The sequence below is a fragment of the Vidua chalybeata genome, chromosome 10 (assembly GCF_026979565.1).
Source record: "Vidua chalybeata isolate OUT-0048 chromosome 10, bVidCha1 merged haplotype, whole genome shotgun sequence".
In the NCBI taxonomy this organism is placed as follows: domain Eukaryota; kingdom Metazoa; phylum Chordata; class Aves; order Passeriformes; family Viduidae; genus Vidua; species Vidua chalybeata.
Window position 1 is genome coordinate 3,662,706 of NC_071539.1, and position 16,371 is coordinate 3,679,076.

Genomic DNA, 16,371 nt, shown 5'->3' on the forward strand with positions numbered 1-16,371 from the left:
TAAACTCAGCAAATCCCAAATTTTGTGTCTGTTTCTCTTCAGTCAGGGAAGACACACATTGCTCAGGCCAGAAGAGACACTTCCCACCTGGTTCAGAGCATTTCTGTGTCGAGAAGAGCATCTGATGCTCTGATAATTGATTTATTGCTGAATTTTAATTGCCCTGCTTTAGTTTCTTCCCAATTCCTGCCTGGCTGTTGCTGAAGGCTCCCCGCTCCTCCCTCACACACCAAACAAAGGCAGCTGCGAGCTGAACCACCCAGATTCTCACATCTGCCATCCCTCGGGGTAGTCAGGCTCACAGTTATGACAGCTCCCTCCAAAGTGAACGCTGCCATTGGAGGCTCAGCTCGTTTATCCTGGATACGTGTTTTCATCCATCGGAGCTGAGAACAGGCTGAGTCAGTTTGCAGTCACTTTTTAAGCAGAAGTTTTATGCACACCAGTTGGGTCAAGGGTATTGTTATCCTAATCCAAGGCTCCAAAGCAAGGGTTGAAGGAGTTGTACCCAAAAGCCCTTGACTTTTGGGGAAGACTGGGACCACTTATATTTCAAGGATTCAATGATTATTTCCAGATAGTCTTGGTAAATCTCTTTTTCTCCACGGAGCTTGTTTTTAGGTGCCTAGATTTTTGCCTTTGAACGCTTAATTCAGCTGCAACATTTGAATAACAGCCTTTTGTGTAAACAAGCCGTGGAGCTGGCAGTTTAATTTTCAGGTTTTGTCAGGATTCCACAGGGTTAGGTGTAGTGCAGCTTGTCACCGTGTCGCACATTCCCTGCAGCTCAACTTGTGCCGCGTCCCAAGGCAGCAGCGTCTCTTGAAAAGCACGGCACTGCTCGCGCCCCAGGGAAAACCGGCACCTTCTCCCTTTGCACTCCAGTTATCAGATGAATTATTGATCACTGATCTGAAGGGGAAAGCTTGTTTCTGGGTGCCACAGGTAGCAGCACATGCAGAGCCCCATCTCCACGGCGTCTGCCATATGGCGCTCGCGGCTCCCCGTGCGTCACAGCTGATTATAGACTCGGCACAGGGATTGCTTCCCCGGCCTTCCAGCTACCTTGTCTTCCTCCAGCTCCACCAGCTGGGAGCAAATATGGAGCAGGAACCTCAACTTGCCGTCATCCTTGGGAAGGAATGTCCTTCCGTGGTTCCTCCGTGAGTGGCTCCAGGTATTGCAGTTGGGACTTTGTGCTCACAACACAGTTGGGCATGGGCAAAAAAAAACAAAAACTGCCCTGGAGAGTTTTCTTTGTCCAAACCACTTGATGCATAAAGGTGTATTGATCAGCTTTTGATAGTGGAAACATTTAAAGTTCATAAATATTGCAGTGTTTGCCATATTACTCAGGAACTTAATGCTTTTAATTAATGGAGGAGCTATGAATAGTTAGATGAAAAGCATTTTAGAACGATGTGAAAAGGCTGTTATTGTCCAGATGAAAGATAATATTTGGAAATAATGTGACAAAAAATGACAGACTGCAGCACAAATATGTTTTGAGATATTTCTAGAGCTCTGATGAGTTTATATTAGCTAGTTTTTTTGCATTTATGACTACATCTGAAAGGCAGGTTATAGAGAATGTTAACATTCCAGTGGGCTGATTGACAATAATTAGTTTATTTTGAAGGAAAGAAGCACGGTATTGTTGGGGCTGACTAATGTGAATTAAAAGCCAGGTAATCTTTTTTTTGCAATTACAGAGATACAATGATTGCTGTTATCAGAGAAGAAAATCCACTCGTACTTTTAAGAATCATTGTGTAGGAAGAGCTTTGCAAGCCTGAAATTGAAGCACTGGTCATGGTCTCCAAAATTACACTTAGTAGTAATTTTATGCAGAAGCAAGACTTCTGAATACTTAAATTATAGCTTGTTTGTAGCAAGGTATTTACCAGCAAATACAGGCATCTTATAAACAGCACATGAGTCATCTTGGTGTTCATTTCGAGCACATCGAAAATGCAAATTGCAGCTGAATTATTCTTGTGTGGAGAGGCGAGGCTTAGAAAAACCTTAAATTCGTAGTTTAAATGGAAATTGTGAGAGGAAAAATGTGCACGTTTGCCTTTCAGAGGAGGGTATTGTGCAGGGTGGCTACAGCTTTTTCTGAAGCTTTGCCTACAGGCTGTATAAACATGAACTGACGGCAGGTATGGGGACAAGAAAGAGCACGGCTCCTGAGTGGTGTTTGTGTTCCTCTTTGGGAGCATTTAACACTGTTCTTCACCTGGACACCTAATAGAACTACCTTTTTTTTTTTTTTTTTAATTATTGAAATGCCTGTGGATTTTATGAGCCATCTGATACAACCTCAAAAAAGCTTTAAAACAATTTGTGATAAAATCTAAAGCAAACAGAAACCCGTCAGCTTCTCTGTTCAAAGCCTTGGCCCAAAGGAAGCGATCCAGACATGACTGTCAGCGAGATAGCAACTGCTGGGAGAGCTACACTGCGTTATTAAAAGATCAGTAGTTTGATCAACATCATATTGGATTACTCAAACTTCAATTACAGGAGTACCTGAGGGCTTTAGCTGGGATATATTAGAAGAACAACTTGAAGTGAACCTGCTGTTGTTGCACGCTGGCTCTGTCAAAGGCCCACCTGAGAACCCTGTGAGCAGTTCCTGTCCCAAAAGGGATTCAGTGTCAGCCAAGGAGTTCAGAAACGACTAATAAAAATGGAGCAATCAACTGGTTCATTTGATGCGAATTTTAATCTTGGGAAGAGGAAGAAAAAAGGAAGGAAAGTAAATTCTTCCATGCCTGGTGGCATTATTCATACAAAGACAGGGTGAGAGAGTTGGGGTGGTTCAGCCTGGAGATGAGAAGTGTCTGGGGAGACCTCAGAGCCCCTTCCAGTGCCTAAAAGGGCTCCAAGACAGCTGGAGAGGGACTTTCAACAAAAGCATGGAGTGATAAGAGAGGGAAATGGCTTCCAGCTGACAGAGGGCAGGTTTAGATCAGATGCTGACAAGAAATTCTTCCCTGTGAGGATTGTGAGGCACTGACACAGGCTTCCCAGAGAATTCGTGGCCTGTACCTGGAAGAGTTGAAGGTATCAAGTTGGACAGGGCTCGGAGCAACCTGGGCTAGTGGAAGGTGTCCCTGCCCATGGCTAGGGAATTAGAACTGATTGATCTTCAAGGTCCCTTCCCATCCAAACCATTCTGTGATTGCTGATTAGGATCCAGCTCTGGAAGTTGGTATGGGTAGGTTTCAGATGTGTTCATGTCACTTCTCTCTTCTCCTGCTAGAATCTCTGCAGAGTCACATGTGATTTATGTCCTAAAGGAAGCAGAGCAAGAAAACCTGTCCTTTGCTCCCTGGCAGTTTATGTCTTAGATTGTCCTGGAGCTGGGATGGCTTCAGGCTCCAGTGGGGGATCAATGCTTGTGGTGGCACCTGCACCCCATGAACTGATGGCTGTGGAGCAATGCCAGGAGCCAGCTGTGACAGGGGGACAGGAGGTTGTGCTGTGGTCTCAGCTTTAGAGTGGCAGAGGTGGAGCTTGGTGGCTGAATGGTGCCTGTGCCTTCCCTGTCACAAATCACACCTGTATTTCCAGCCAGCACAGCCCATGTACTGTAAGCTGGAAACACCACATTGTGAAGGTGTTTGCATGATTATAATTTCCTTGTGCATGTTTTACCTGCTGTGTGTGGAAAACACATTTCTCTGCATTCTGCTGTAAGCAGAGACACGGATCTCAGCAAGTGTGCATTAATATTGCTGCTAGCAAAATCCAGGTGTTCTCATCACATCAGGCATTTCTCTTTTTATTCCACAGCTACTCTTGCAAACTGCCATATCCTGCCGAGAGAAGATGCTGATGGCCCAACATATAAACCTCCTTAATACAGCTCAGAACTGAGTCCACACAAGGAGTTTGGGCTGTATCATGCTGTCACTTATTAAGTGCAGCTCCTTGTAGAGATCCTCTCCTCCTTTGCCACCCTCCCACCTCACAGCAGGGCCCAACTGGGTTGTGCTGAGGAGTTGTATTTAAAAATTGATAGACCCATAACAAATATTCTCTCTGCTGTTCCGCCCCACATGAGAAAATCTTGCAGGAGCATTGCAGTAGCTGCTGATACTGGTGATCTCAAAGTATTTCTCCTAAGCAGAAATCACCTCAAATTCTGATATTTGTCTTTAAAACGTTCCCTCCCAACTTCCCTGTTTACAGCTGGCATATTTACCTCTTTTCTACTGGAAGCAGTGACATTAGTGAAGCTGGGTTTTGTTTATTTAGGAGCCTAAGTTACCCTTTTATCTGGTTTGTCATTCTTCAGCTTCTACTCCCTTGTTATTTCATGTGGTCATTCACTTATCCTGGCACAGTTCTTCACTGAGAGTTTGTGTCCATCTGTGTGGGTTTCATGTTGATGGGAGTTGGAGCCTTCAAGGGGATGCAGTTGCCAAAATATCTATTAGTCTAACCCCACTGTGGGGGCTGGTAACCCTATCAACTCTTCCCTTTTGGCTTTTCTTTGCTGAGATGCTGTGTACTACACCAAGATCCCAAAAAGCATCATTCTTTTTTTGTTTTAAATACTTAGCGTGGAGAAAAACATACAGAGCTGCTTTGTGAAAAGATGGAAAAATGTATTTCTACACGGCTCTGTGAAAACATCACAGTGTTGTCTGAGGTCTGTCTGTGAAATTGTCATGTTCCTTCCTTTAATTCTATAACCTGGTTTTCTTGCAAATTGTCTGGTTTCAATAATTGCTTAAAGTGTGTGTGTATGTGTGTATATATATCTATATCTATATATACGTCTCTGTCTGTATATTTAATGAAGAATTCCTTGAAACTCTAATTAGGGCTGCTTGACTCCAAAGCAGTTTACATATCACAGGCTTACACAGCTATCAAACAGATGCTTCTCCTTTTTTTTCATTCAGCTGACATTTTCATTTTCTCTGCATATTTTGAGCACTGAACAGTGATGTGTTTTGACTCCTGAGGCTACAGATGATATCAAAATGAGGATTAGAAATGAAGCTTTACCTGTCAATTAAGTTGTTAAGCTTGTCCTCCACAGTGTCTACACTTTGAAATGGCCTGTTTATTGAATTCGAAATAGTTTTCATTCTTGACTTTGTTTAAATTGAATGGACAGTTCTAATTATAATCTTCAGGGTTTTTCATCTGCAGCATATGGTTTGCATTTGGAGCTGTGGATGAGGGGGCTTTTGGATGTTTATTGAGCTAAACCACTGTTAAATATCTCATGAGAGAGTGGCATGTCAGGCATGGAGAGTAAGCAGAAGTGGGCAGTGCAAATATTGGCCAATTTTCTCTTCTCTCATCACTCTGTCCAGGATTGGGAGCAACAAGTCACCACTTTAAATTGCTGCCAGTCGGAAAGGAAAGGAAAGGAAAGGAAAGGGGAAAGGAAAGGAAAGGGGAAAGGGGAAAGGGGAAAGGGGAAAGGGGAAAGGAGGCTCTGCCATATCAAGTTCAAATTCCATGAATTCAAATTACCAGGATCTGTGTCAGGTCAGTGTTGTTCTTTTCAGTCATCTGTGGCCCCCACTAACAGGGCTGCATAGTATCTCATGACAATTTATTCATCTCTTTACTCCCCAGTAAGGCCAGTGAGAGACCAGGAAATGAAATCCAGGTCTCTCAGACTTGATGGGGTGGATTGCCCCTTGCAGTGCTCACAGAAGCCTTCTCCCCAAAAGCAGGCTGTGGGGCAGCTCCTGCCATTCCTGCTCCATGGATCTGTCAAAAATACCATACCTTGGAGATGCCTCTGTCCTTTTCCCTTGAAAACAGCCATCAGGAGATGTATCTGCTTTCAGATCTGGACATGAATATTGATTACCTAACACAAGGTCCCATTGATGACTCTGCTGTTCAACGTTTCACAGCACTGTGGTTTCCATCCTTTGGTGTTTTCTATGTAGAGAGAGAGAAGCCAGAAGGAGAGAAGTGAAACCTGGCCTAGACACAGCTGGAAGTCCTTAAAACTGCCTGGGAAAGCATCTGGGGTGTAGGGCAAGGTACCAGCTTCAGGGCAGAAGATGTCTCTCCATGATGGACCAGATCTCCAGGGAGGTCTGGAGGATGGGCTGACAGACAGTGAACCTGGTACAAAAAGCTGTGGTGGTCTAATGCCATTATTCACCTCCCCTTCCCCATTTTCAAGGGCAGGTAAATAACCAGATCACTTGTAAAGCCTCTTTCTGTGCCTGCAGAATGGCTGCTGGTAGAAGTTGCTTTGTCCTTCATCCTGGGTGAAGAAATGTAGTAGAAAACTGGCTGCTCCAGCAAGGGTCCTCCTCTGTTGTGAAATCAGTGTGCAGGGGCTAAATTGGGTGAAATTTCATTAACCTTGCCTTTTAAGCAGTCTCTTAGCAGCCATGAGGTGCTCCTTTGGGTTTGCTGGAGCCATTGCATGAGTTAATCCTGTTGGAGCAGCTTTGCCTGGGACACCTGGGGGTGAGGAACGTGAGGAAGCTGCAGCAGTCGGGGCTGACCTGGCTGGCTCGGAGCTGGAGCAGACAATGGATGCTCATCTAATCCATGGCAGGGGCCAGCAAAGGGCAGAACAAATAGCTGAGGAGCAAAAATAAAAGCCTGGGAGCACTAACAGTTCAAAATGACCCAGCTGGCTCTGCAGGAGCACATTTATCTGTGCTGAAAGCTGTTTCGTGGAGGTGTTTTAACACCAGGTTCTAGCAAACCACTCAAAGGAGCTTGTAGCATATTTGTGGTGTTTTGTGGAGCATTAATAAAAAGCCCCAGACCAGGAGTTTTGCAGTTCAAAACTTCCCAGCCACCTAAAACTGCTCTTCTCAATCTTTGCTGCTCAGTTTGGTTCAGTGAAAAAGAAATACATTTTTTTATTAATATGAACTAATTTTTTTTGTTCTTTATTTTAATTTTAGGCTTTGCTTTAGACCAGACTTCAAACTTGTATTTTCCTTCCTAGAGTCAATACCAATGTAAGACTTCTTTCATTGTGGAAAAGATGGCCAAATATTTTTATAGCAACAGGAGTTTCAAACTCCCTCCAATCAAAGTTTCGGACCCTGAAAATCATTTTAGTGTTAGTAAAAGAGGAGAGATCCTTTTCAAAACTTCTGCTGCAAGAGCAAATTATGTCATGCTCTGCAGCGAGTGCATTTGTGAGGGGATTCACACTGGTTATCGAGTTTTGGACATTTCTGAGCTTGAGACTTGAGCAGTTCTGTGATTTAAAGGAAGCTGTGAGTTGAATCTGTTATAAATTTACCGACTTACAACAATAACAGGGGCTTATTTTAAGTTTTACTTTATAGAATAATTTCTGACTTTTGTGATCAGCTTAAGAATGTCTGGGAACCAAGCCTGTTTCCCTTCCTTCCCATGAGTACATAAATTATTTAATTGAAAAACACACTAAAGAATGTGTAAAATCCACCATGTAATTAGTGGGGAAAGACCATATGATATTTTCACTTCATAACTTTTGTGAGGTTTAAACAGCCTTTGGAATACAGAAAAGAGAGTAGTAACAGTGTAGTTACAAATAACAGAAGGCAAAGCACTGTCATGCATCTTTGTTGATTTAAAATATCACATTAAATAGCAAACAATCAGAGTTTTCTTATCAGATGTACAAAATGATCTGCAGTTGAAGAGTCTGAGGGAGCTGGTTGGGGCAAGGGAGGGGTGAGCCAGATTATTGGAACTTATTTCCAAATCTGTGCTGGAGTTGAACAGTTTATCCACTTGCGATAATTTTAAATAGAGCCTCTGAAGGTTTCTTGTTGTAGTACTTTACTTAAGATCCAGTCTTCCCTCTTTCTCTGTCACCATCATTCCTGGCTGATCCTCACAATATTTTGTGGGGATCAGTGGTCCACAGAGCTCCCTGGGTAAAGAGGGGTCAAACCCTGATTTTAGTGAATTTTAAGATAATGATACAAAGACTAGACCATGTTTCTTCTTTCTGGTCCAGATTTTTTAAATAAATAATCATTGTAATTATTTTAAATTATGATCTGACTTTTAAACCATCAGCACAAGCCATTCCCTAAGAAAGTACAAGTAGGGGTTTGTGTTTCCCTGCTTCTGCTGGTCTCATCCTTTCTGCAGCAAGCTGGGGGATTGTGGTGGCTGGAAAGAGGAAATGTTTATGTGTCACTCATTCCTGTTTTATGTAGTGTTTCTTAGGCATTTAATAAAAAGGGTGCAATTATGCTTTTGTGAAAGTCATTTGGGCCAGATCCACAGATGGTGTGGTGGGGGTTTGGGTCCCTGTGTGCAGGTGCCAGCAAGGACCCAGAATGGGTTCTCACATCAGCTCCCAGCTGGACAGAAATCTTTCCATCCATATGGAAGGACACCATGTTCTGGTGCTTGTGGGGTGGCTGATGCTCAAAACTGTTTGGTCTCTGCCTCTCCATGTTGTTCTCTGCTTGACAAAGTGAAGAGATTTTGCTGAAAACTAATTAATATTTAAATAAAATCCTGAAATCATATGACCACTGAGGTTGGAAAAGACCTTCAAGATCAAGCCCAGCAGTCAGCCCAGCACTGTGTTCACCATTAAGCCATGTCCAGGGATGGTGACATTTCCATCACTGCCCCAGCAGCCTGCTCCAATGCTTTTCGACCCCTTCCAGGACAAAATCTCTTCTAAATGGTGAGGTTGGTACTGTCCAATTCTGGTTTCTTTCTCCATCAGTGCCTGGGCACTAGGAAGAGGAATTTTTTTATCTGCTTATCTCTCAGAAAATACTGACTCTGAACAGTTCTCAATCTGCAAATTTTAATAGTCAAGGGAGGGAAAGCCTGTTCATTTGTCACCCTCAAGAAATGCCACTGGCTGGGGGGAAGCTCCTTGAGAGGCAAACCTTGCTGTCACCTTGTGTCATGTGGAGCTTTTGGCAGTGTCCTCCTCAGTGAGAATAACATCCCTGGGATACCTTTGGCACATCATCTCTCCTCCATTCAGGATTCTCAAAAAGGAGGCTTGTTATCCTGTTTTCTTTTTTTTTTTTTTTCTTGGAGTTCAGTTCTGTATCTTGTTTGCATTTCTTAGTGGTCTAAAAAAGCAAAGCTTTCTGTTAGTAGAGAATTGATCTGGCAGGATCTTGCTTTCTTTCTTCCTTTTTAAAAACCATGATTGCAGGTTCACTAATTATCCATGTTTATTACTGCTCTCTGTGTATTTTTGAGGAACTGATTGATCATAGCTGTTCCTGAGCATTTTAAGAATGATGTGAAAAAAGCTGCCAATGTGATGATCCTGAATTCCAAACAAGCAGCCACACAGCTCTGCACTGAAACAGGTTTTGGGCAGGGCAAATGGACTTTTATCAATGTGGTTAATCAAATCAATTAGGGACCAACCTCCTTGGTGATTAGCAAGGCCCTTAGAGGATCTCACAGCCTGGAACTCCACCTGTAGGATCTGCCCTTGGAAAGGGTCTGGTGCTGGCAGTGGGTTGGGCATTTGTACATCACATCCTCTTTTATTGTGTTTGGAACTTGAGGTGTTGGGATGGAGGAAGGGTCAGTCCAAGGGCACAGCCCTCAGGAGCATGAAGAGCTAAAGAAGTTGTGGTTAAGATATTTTACATCTTGGGAATGCACAGACTTTGGTTTGTATGAGTATTAGGTAATTCCTGATGAAAGGTGAATAAACAAGGACACAGGAAGGTACAGAAGTGGGGAATCCCCCTGTAAAGCATCTCTGAAATGTTCTGAAGGGGGGAAGGTGAATATCCACACACCACCTCTGCTTTGTTCACCCAGCAGTGTAATCTCCTTGGCAAGAGAGCCTGGGGACAGCACACAGCTCTCGTTTTCCTTCTTGTCTCCAGGAACTGCTCTCCCTCTCTCTTGTGGGGATGCAGTTGCTTTCGTCACAGTCTGACTTGTGATAAGCAAGCCATAAGTGGCTTGAAATTCAGGTTATTCAGATAAGCATCCTGGGTTGTAACTATAGAAATTCGAACAGGAAGGTGTTCCAGTTCCATCTGCACCGGAAACTAATCCAAATTTAATCACAGATACAGATACAATCTTCCATAATCCTGTGATGTTCTAGAATTGCACTGGAAGGGCTTTATATTTCAGGAATGCTTTTAAATATTTTTTATACATCTGCTATTCTAGAATAATTTCATCTTTCTATAGCTATTCCCAAGTAGGAAAAAAAAATCACCACTTGTGTACCTACAACAGCAGAAGCTCTTGCTTTGCTGCTACGTCTCCTTTACTAGTAGAGCAATTTAAATGTGGAAGTCCAAATAGTTTAGGCTTTTTAAACTTCCAAATGCAGTTCAGGCATTTAGATCAGTGTCTGCTTTGCAGACTGCTCCCTAGACAAAATAATTGGGGAATTTTTCTGCTGTAACTGGGGGCAAAGCTGTTTCCTGGCCTTGAGATGGAGGAGACGTGGAAAGGCGACTGCGCCTTGCATTTCTCTTGATTTTATCTGTCGGATGTGAAGGAATCTTTCAGCATATAATCCTTAAAATATTGATCTTGCAGAGGAAGTCTGGGGCTGGAAGGGATCATCTGTCATCAGATTTGCTGTGGATGTGGCGTCGTGGAGCTGCATTTTCGGCTCCTGGGTCTCGCCTCCGCTTGCTGCAGGGAGGCTCAGGCTGGGGCTGGCTCTAGCTCATGTGCACAAGTGGTTTAGGATCTTTTATTTTGCCTTGAATTGTGTTGCCTTTCAGCACTATCACTGCTTTATGGCCCTCTGGGATGTGCCAGCACGAGGGAAATGCTGCTGAGGGAAGAGCTGCTGCTGGGTGCAGAGCTCCCCCATAAACCAAGTCACTCCTCTAAATCTCCAAATGGAGACTAACAAATATCACTAACTCCCAGCTTGTTTTTATTAGCTGGACTATTTTTTTTCTCCTTTGTAAGTGCCAATATCTGAACTTAAAACTGTGTTTGGTATATGAGAAAAATTCTCCAGCTGATCGTAGCCTATAAAATTAAAATATTGAAGCTCCCAGTGTTTGAGTTTATTGAGGTATAAATACTAGAACATGGCGTACTGTGTGGTTCAGCTGCTTCCTTGTTCTATTTTTCTGGGTCTTTTTGCTTATTTTATTTCTCTGACACTCCATAGAAAGGGTTTCCTGGGTTTGATTTCATCCTGGCATTTTTCAGCAGTCTGGTTCTTAGCGGTATGGAATTCAACAAGGTGAATAACATGTTCTGTTTACTGTTTACATTTTAAAAGGCAAAATTTCTGTTTTAAAAAAAAGTATATTCCAGATGTCTCCAGGCAGTAGGACATGTATGTAGTATACAGTCTAATAAAACAACAAATACAGCAGAAGGATCAAAAAGTGGTGTACGTTAGCAAATGGTCTGAATTTAAACACCAGTCAACACCAGGACTTCATTTTAGGTGAGGGAAGTTCACATGTGAAGTATTAAAATTTAGCTTCATAAATACATTTCCTCAGGAGCAGGATGTTGTGCATTTCCAAGTCTTCTTTAAAACTTCCTCTTACAGTTAATTTTGATTAGATTTTCTAAAATGGAATAAACATAAAAGCATTAAAAAAAAAATGTAAACCATGAAAGTTAAATGCAAAACAGATACAACCACAGCAAAAATATGAAAGCCAGACCCCTTGTTCCTCAAGTGCAATATGGGGGGGAAATTCCTTCACTGTGGACTTGCTTCCCCCACAGGAGCAGTTGTGGACTTGCCTCCCATTAGATAATTTCAGAACATGATCTAAAGAGCAATTAAATCTGCAGGAGGCTTCAGTGTTGAAAGAGGGGTTCTTTAGAGATGTCTGTTGCAGGAGGGAGGCTTGACTTGGAGAAGAAAATATCTCTGGCATTTGGATAATTTGGGACAAGCATCGCCCCTGGGGGAGATGGTGGGAGGTGGAATTGCTGTCCCTGGGGGCTGCTAAGGAAAGGACAGACAAAATCTAGGCAAGTATCTGCCAGGTGATTTTTTTTTCAGGGAATGGACTAATTGACCCTTATTTCCAGTGACCCCTGTGTTGATTTTTAAGGTAATGGTGTCAACATGTCAATCAAATGCTATTTACAGTAGCCCAACATTGCTGAAGAGGTGCAAAAACTGCTTATGTTGTACTTCTGGAAATTCAGTTTTATGATTCTGTCTTAGACCTTCACCTGTTTACTTAAACTCTTCTTGATCTTTGTCCATCATTGTCCATCATTTTCAGCTGGAACTTTACAGCAGTGTTCTCAAGCTGGTTTAATGCTTGTTTCCCTCTTCATTTGACCAAATGTAATCCTCCAAAATCCCCTGAAATATGGAATGATGCCTGCTTAGCTTTGGAAAAGGTATCAGCAGGAGCTCACATCCTTTTTCTGGGAGGTCATCTGAGAAGATGCTGTGGAAAGTTTAGGTGAACACAAGGAAGAACAAAGGACAAAGTGTTTTCCCCCCTCCCTGGAAGTGCCCAAGGCCAGGCTGGATGAAGCTTGGAGCAACGTGGTCTAGTGGGAGGTGTCCCTGCACATGGCCAGGGGTCTGGAATGAGAGGAGCTTTAGGGTCCCATCCAGCCCAAACCATTCTGTCATTCTATGCTTGTATGGCAAGGGACACAGAAAATGTAGCACAAATTCCTCACTCTTCTAAAATTTTCTCTGTGCTTTCCATGGTTGAAAATGTAATAGTGATGGAAAATGTGTCTGTTTGCCATTCATGTCAGTTGTACCTGCTTGTACCCCCAAGAACAAATAGGATTAAAAGCCTGGTGCAAAAGGAAATCTTAGTAGAGCAAGTTTTTATAAAAGCCAAAGGTTTGATCAGCAGTTCCTACAGGCTCAGATGTGTTATCTAACCCTAATTCTTCCCCTATATTTTTCTCGTGGCCTCAGTGAAAGAGCCATGTCACAAATCACTCTAATTAACAAGGACTTCAGAAGCACAGACTACAGCAGCAGTGCCTGCAGGATCTTGGAAAAATACCATAAAATTTCACTTTCCTTTGCTGCCAAAATGAAGTAGTAAGCAACAACCCAGCCCGAGCGCCCTGGCTGCATTTTGGATGAGCCCTGCAGGAGAACCAGGGTCTGTCTGTGCTGGGCTCTCTTGTAATCCTTCCTCACCGTGTCCCTTCCTCCTGCAGACGTGGATGAGTGTGAGGTGCTGAACGGAGGCTGCCAGCAGGGCTGTGTCAACACCCAGGGCTCCTTCCAGTGCCAGTGCCAGCCGGGATTTCGGCTCCACGCCGACGGGCGCACCTGCCTCGGTAAGGAACCCCTCACCCCTTCCAGCACTGGCTTTGCTCTAACTGCAGGGGCTTCTATACAATTCCAATCTGAGTTTCCACTAAATATCGTTACCCATTCTGGTTCAAGCAGCCTGTGAGGATTCAGGTGTTGCCAGACTTACTCTTTAGTTTGTTTTGGGTTTTTTTATTTTTTTATTTTGATGCTGTCTCATGTTGGTGAAAATTCTTTTGCAGGAGGCATTAAAGGGCTTAGGGGGTCTTCATTTCAAATGACATTTTTTTTTTAATTCTGAGTGCTTTTTCTTTGTGGCACATCCCAGCACTGCCCTGGGACTTGGTGATTTTAGAGGTTGTTTCCAGGGTAAATGATTGTGATTTGCAGGGTGTGCTCATGTCAATGAGAGCACCATGGAGCTCAGCCATGACACATTGCCTGTTTATGCAGAGGGGATTAGCAGCTCTGCCATTAGAAATAAACCCTGTGTTTCTTAGGCTGGACTCTAAAGCCTGAAACAAGGCATACCAGAGTTGATTCTGCGTGTTGTTAAAAACAATAATATGAAATACACAGTTCTTGTGTTGCATTTAAATCAGTACAAAAGTCAAATTTTTTGAATTCTGCAGAAAGGATTAAAATGTTCTGTTATCTGGGAAGAAGAAAAGGGCACCTTTTGTTTAAATTTTTAAACCTGATTGGAGGTAATATGGGAAGAGCAGTCAAGTACAGTCAGACCACATCTGCAGAATAAGTTCACTCACAGTTTGGGCATTGTCTCAGTTCCTGCACAAAGTCCCTTGGTTGTGCTTAACTTCAGCCAGAGATGTCATCAGTCATTCCTGGTATTATCACAGCAATACATTCACTGATGCAGCCAGGACACAGGAGGTACCAGTGCTCAAGCTTTGGGAATAATGGATTTTTTTATTTTAAAAGTTACCCTTTTAGGTTTTTTTTAGGGTTTATCACATACAGAGACTTTCAGTGTTTTGGTAATTAACTGCAATTAAAAATGTGATGAAGTCTCAGTCTTTTCTTGATTATCTTAGTTGGTGAAGGACTGGACAAGGAAAAACTACAGTGAGAGGAAAAAAAAATATGTAAAAGCAGAGTGGTTCATGGTTAACTAAAAGCAATTGTGGTTTTCTGTGAATTAAAAAAGAAATTAAACTTGCTCAGATCAGATCTGACCAGAGAAGACCCAGAAGTGAAAGATGTGTTATTTGAGCTGCATTACTCCCTCTGAATAGTCTCATTTGTGGTGGAGAGGAATTTTTTATACCAAAAGGAGACTAAAGGCACTTAGGGGGAAAAAAGAGAAAGAGAACTGTGTGATAAAGGCAAAAAGTAGATGTTAATGGCAATTAAATTAATTTACTCGTGTAATATGTAAAGTTTTCTGTGGACATAAAATAATTAGATTTTCTCTTGCCTCAAATAATCAGAAAGCTCAGTTTAGCTTTGTCCGAGCTGTGAACAATACCAGAGAACAAGTTTTCATTTCATAAATGTAAATATTCTCAAGAAGTTGTTCAAAATACTTCATACAGTGATCAGCTTTGTTTTCAGTATCTCAGAAATTATCAAGGAGAAACAGAAGTCCTAAGATGGGAGGCAGGAGTTTCAGAGAGCTCTGCTATCAGGATAATGGATGTACACGATACTGAGGGAAGATATTGAGTCCTGTTCCAGCTGTTTAGACAAGACACCAAAACAAATGGATATAATAAGCTCTCATGCACTGGAGAACAAGACAGTTACTAATTGATGAGGACAGGGAGAAGCATTTCATATAAATCAGGAGTGCCCAGGATCAGGATTTGGGCAGTAGGTCCTTGTTGGGGATGGAGAGTTTGCCCCTTGTGCAGCAGCAGGTTGTACATTTAGCTTTCATCACTCATCTCATGAGAAGCAAACCAGTAATGCCCCTCTCCTCTGACCCAGTGCAGCTAAGCAGAACATCCAGCATTTCAAACAGGCTTGGATTAGCAGTGGTATTTCTTCCATGGATGCTTCAGACGATGTAAGGATCTCTCCTGCATGCTGAGAATGAAAAGGGACCACATTCTGGCACTGAGCTGTTTGTGGAAGGTGATTATCTCAGCTGCAGAAATAAGAAAGAAGAGTCCCTCTAGACAGGCTTTTCAGAGGAGCCCAGCCCAGATTGCTGTTACGTTCATTCTTTCCACGTCCTCCTTTTCTTTTTTGGCAGTCCTGTGTTTGTGGGAACAAAAGTGCCAAAATCATTTGAGGGGAAGCAGATTTTGCAGCCTGGATGGCTTGGAAATCTCCCATACATGAGGAAGTGGATCTATCATCTTAAAAGATATTCAGCCTACATCTGAGGACTCAAAAACTGGGATAGGTTCCTTCCTCATGTGATTAATAGAATATTACTGAACTTCTGCCACAAGTTCTCCAGTAAATCTGGTACTCCTGCCACCTCATCACAGGGTGTTTGGGATCCTGATTAATTGCTGGTGGTCCATCCCTCTTCTGCCAGTGTGAGCCTTAAAATATGTGGAGAGAGGAGATCTGCTTTTGTCATTCTTCCTGCTCTCATTGGAAACTTCTGCTCATACTCTAAAGCAGAGTATTCTACCCATTCTCAGCTCAGACCCAAAAATCTCCACAGTGGGTTTCCTTGTTCAGTGATGACCAGTGTGTGAAAGTAAACTACTCAATTCCTGAATCCTGTGATGTTATCCAGTACTTCGTGCCATGATAAAATCCCATCTCCTTTTTTTCCTTCAGCTTTTTGGTCCTACAAATTTTGCTCAGCATTGAATTAATTTATAAATACACATGCCAGACCAAATATTCACTGCAACCCTGTCCAACTTTTTTGTTTGTTTTGTTTGTAATGCCTTGATTATGTTAATGCAATGAATTTGACTTCACTGGAGTTTAACCAGCTGGTATCTGAAAAGCTGAAACTCAGAAAGAACATGTTTATTGTAGCATCAGGCTGTGGGTTTGGATTGTTGTAGATTCATTGACTTCAGTGGAATTTATTCCTGTTTGAACTCCTAGAAGAGAAAACAGGGCACAGCTATTAGACCCTGATTCATCTCTGGTGCCAGCTGTTACCTTTGAAGTCTGCTTTATGTGGAGAAGCTGTAGAGATGCAGGTTTTTTTATGGAGATTTTAGCGCACTAAGGCT

At 42.6% G+C, this 16,371-nt stretch overlaps 1 protein-coding gene across 1 annotated transcript in view; it reads left to right on the forward strand.

The window, feature by feature from the left end:
* LOC128792900 (multiple epidermal growth factor-like domains protein 6) overlaps positions 1–16,371 on the forward strand; it is a 188,200-nt gene that overhangs the window by 108,575 nt on the left and 63,254 nt on the right. The window contains exon 6 of the mRNA XM_053951790.1: positions 13,105–13,227. Within this exon, the coding sequence (XP_053807765.1) occupies positions 13,105–13,227 (123 nt within the window). The remainder of the gene's footprint in view (positions 1–13,104; positions 13,228–16,371) is intronic.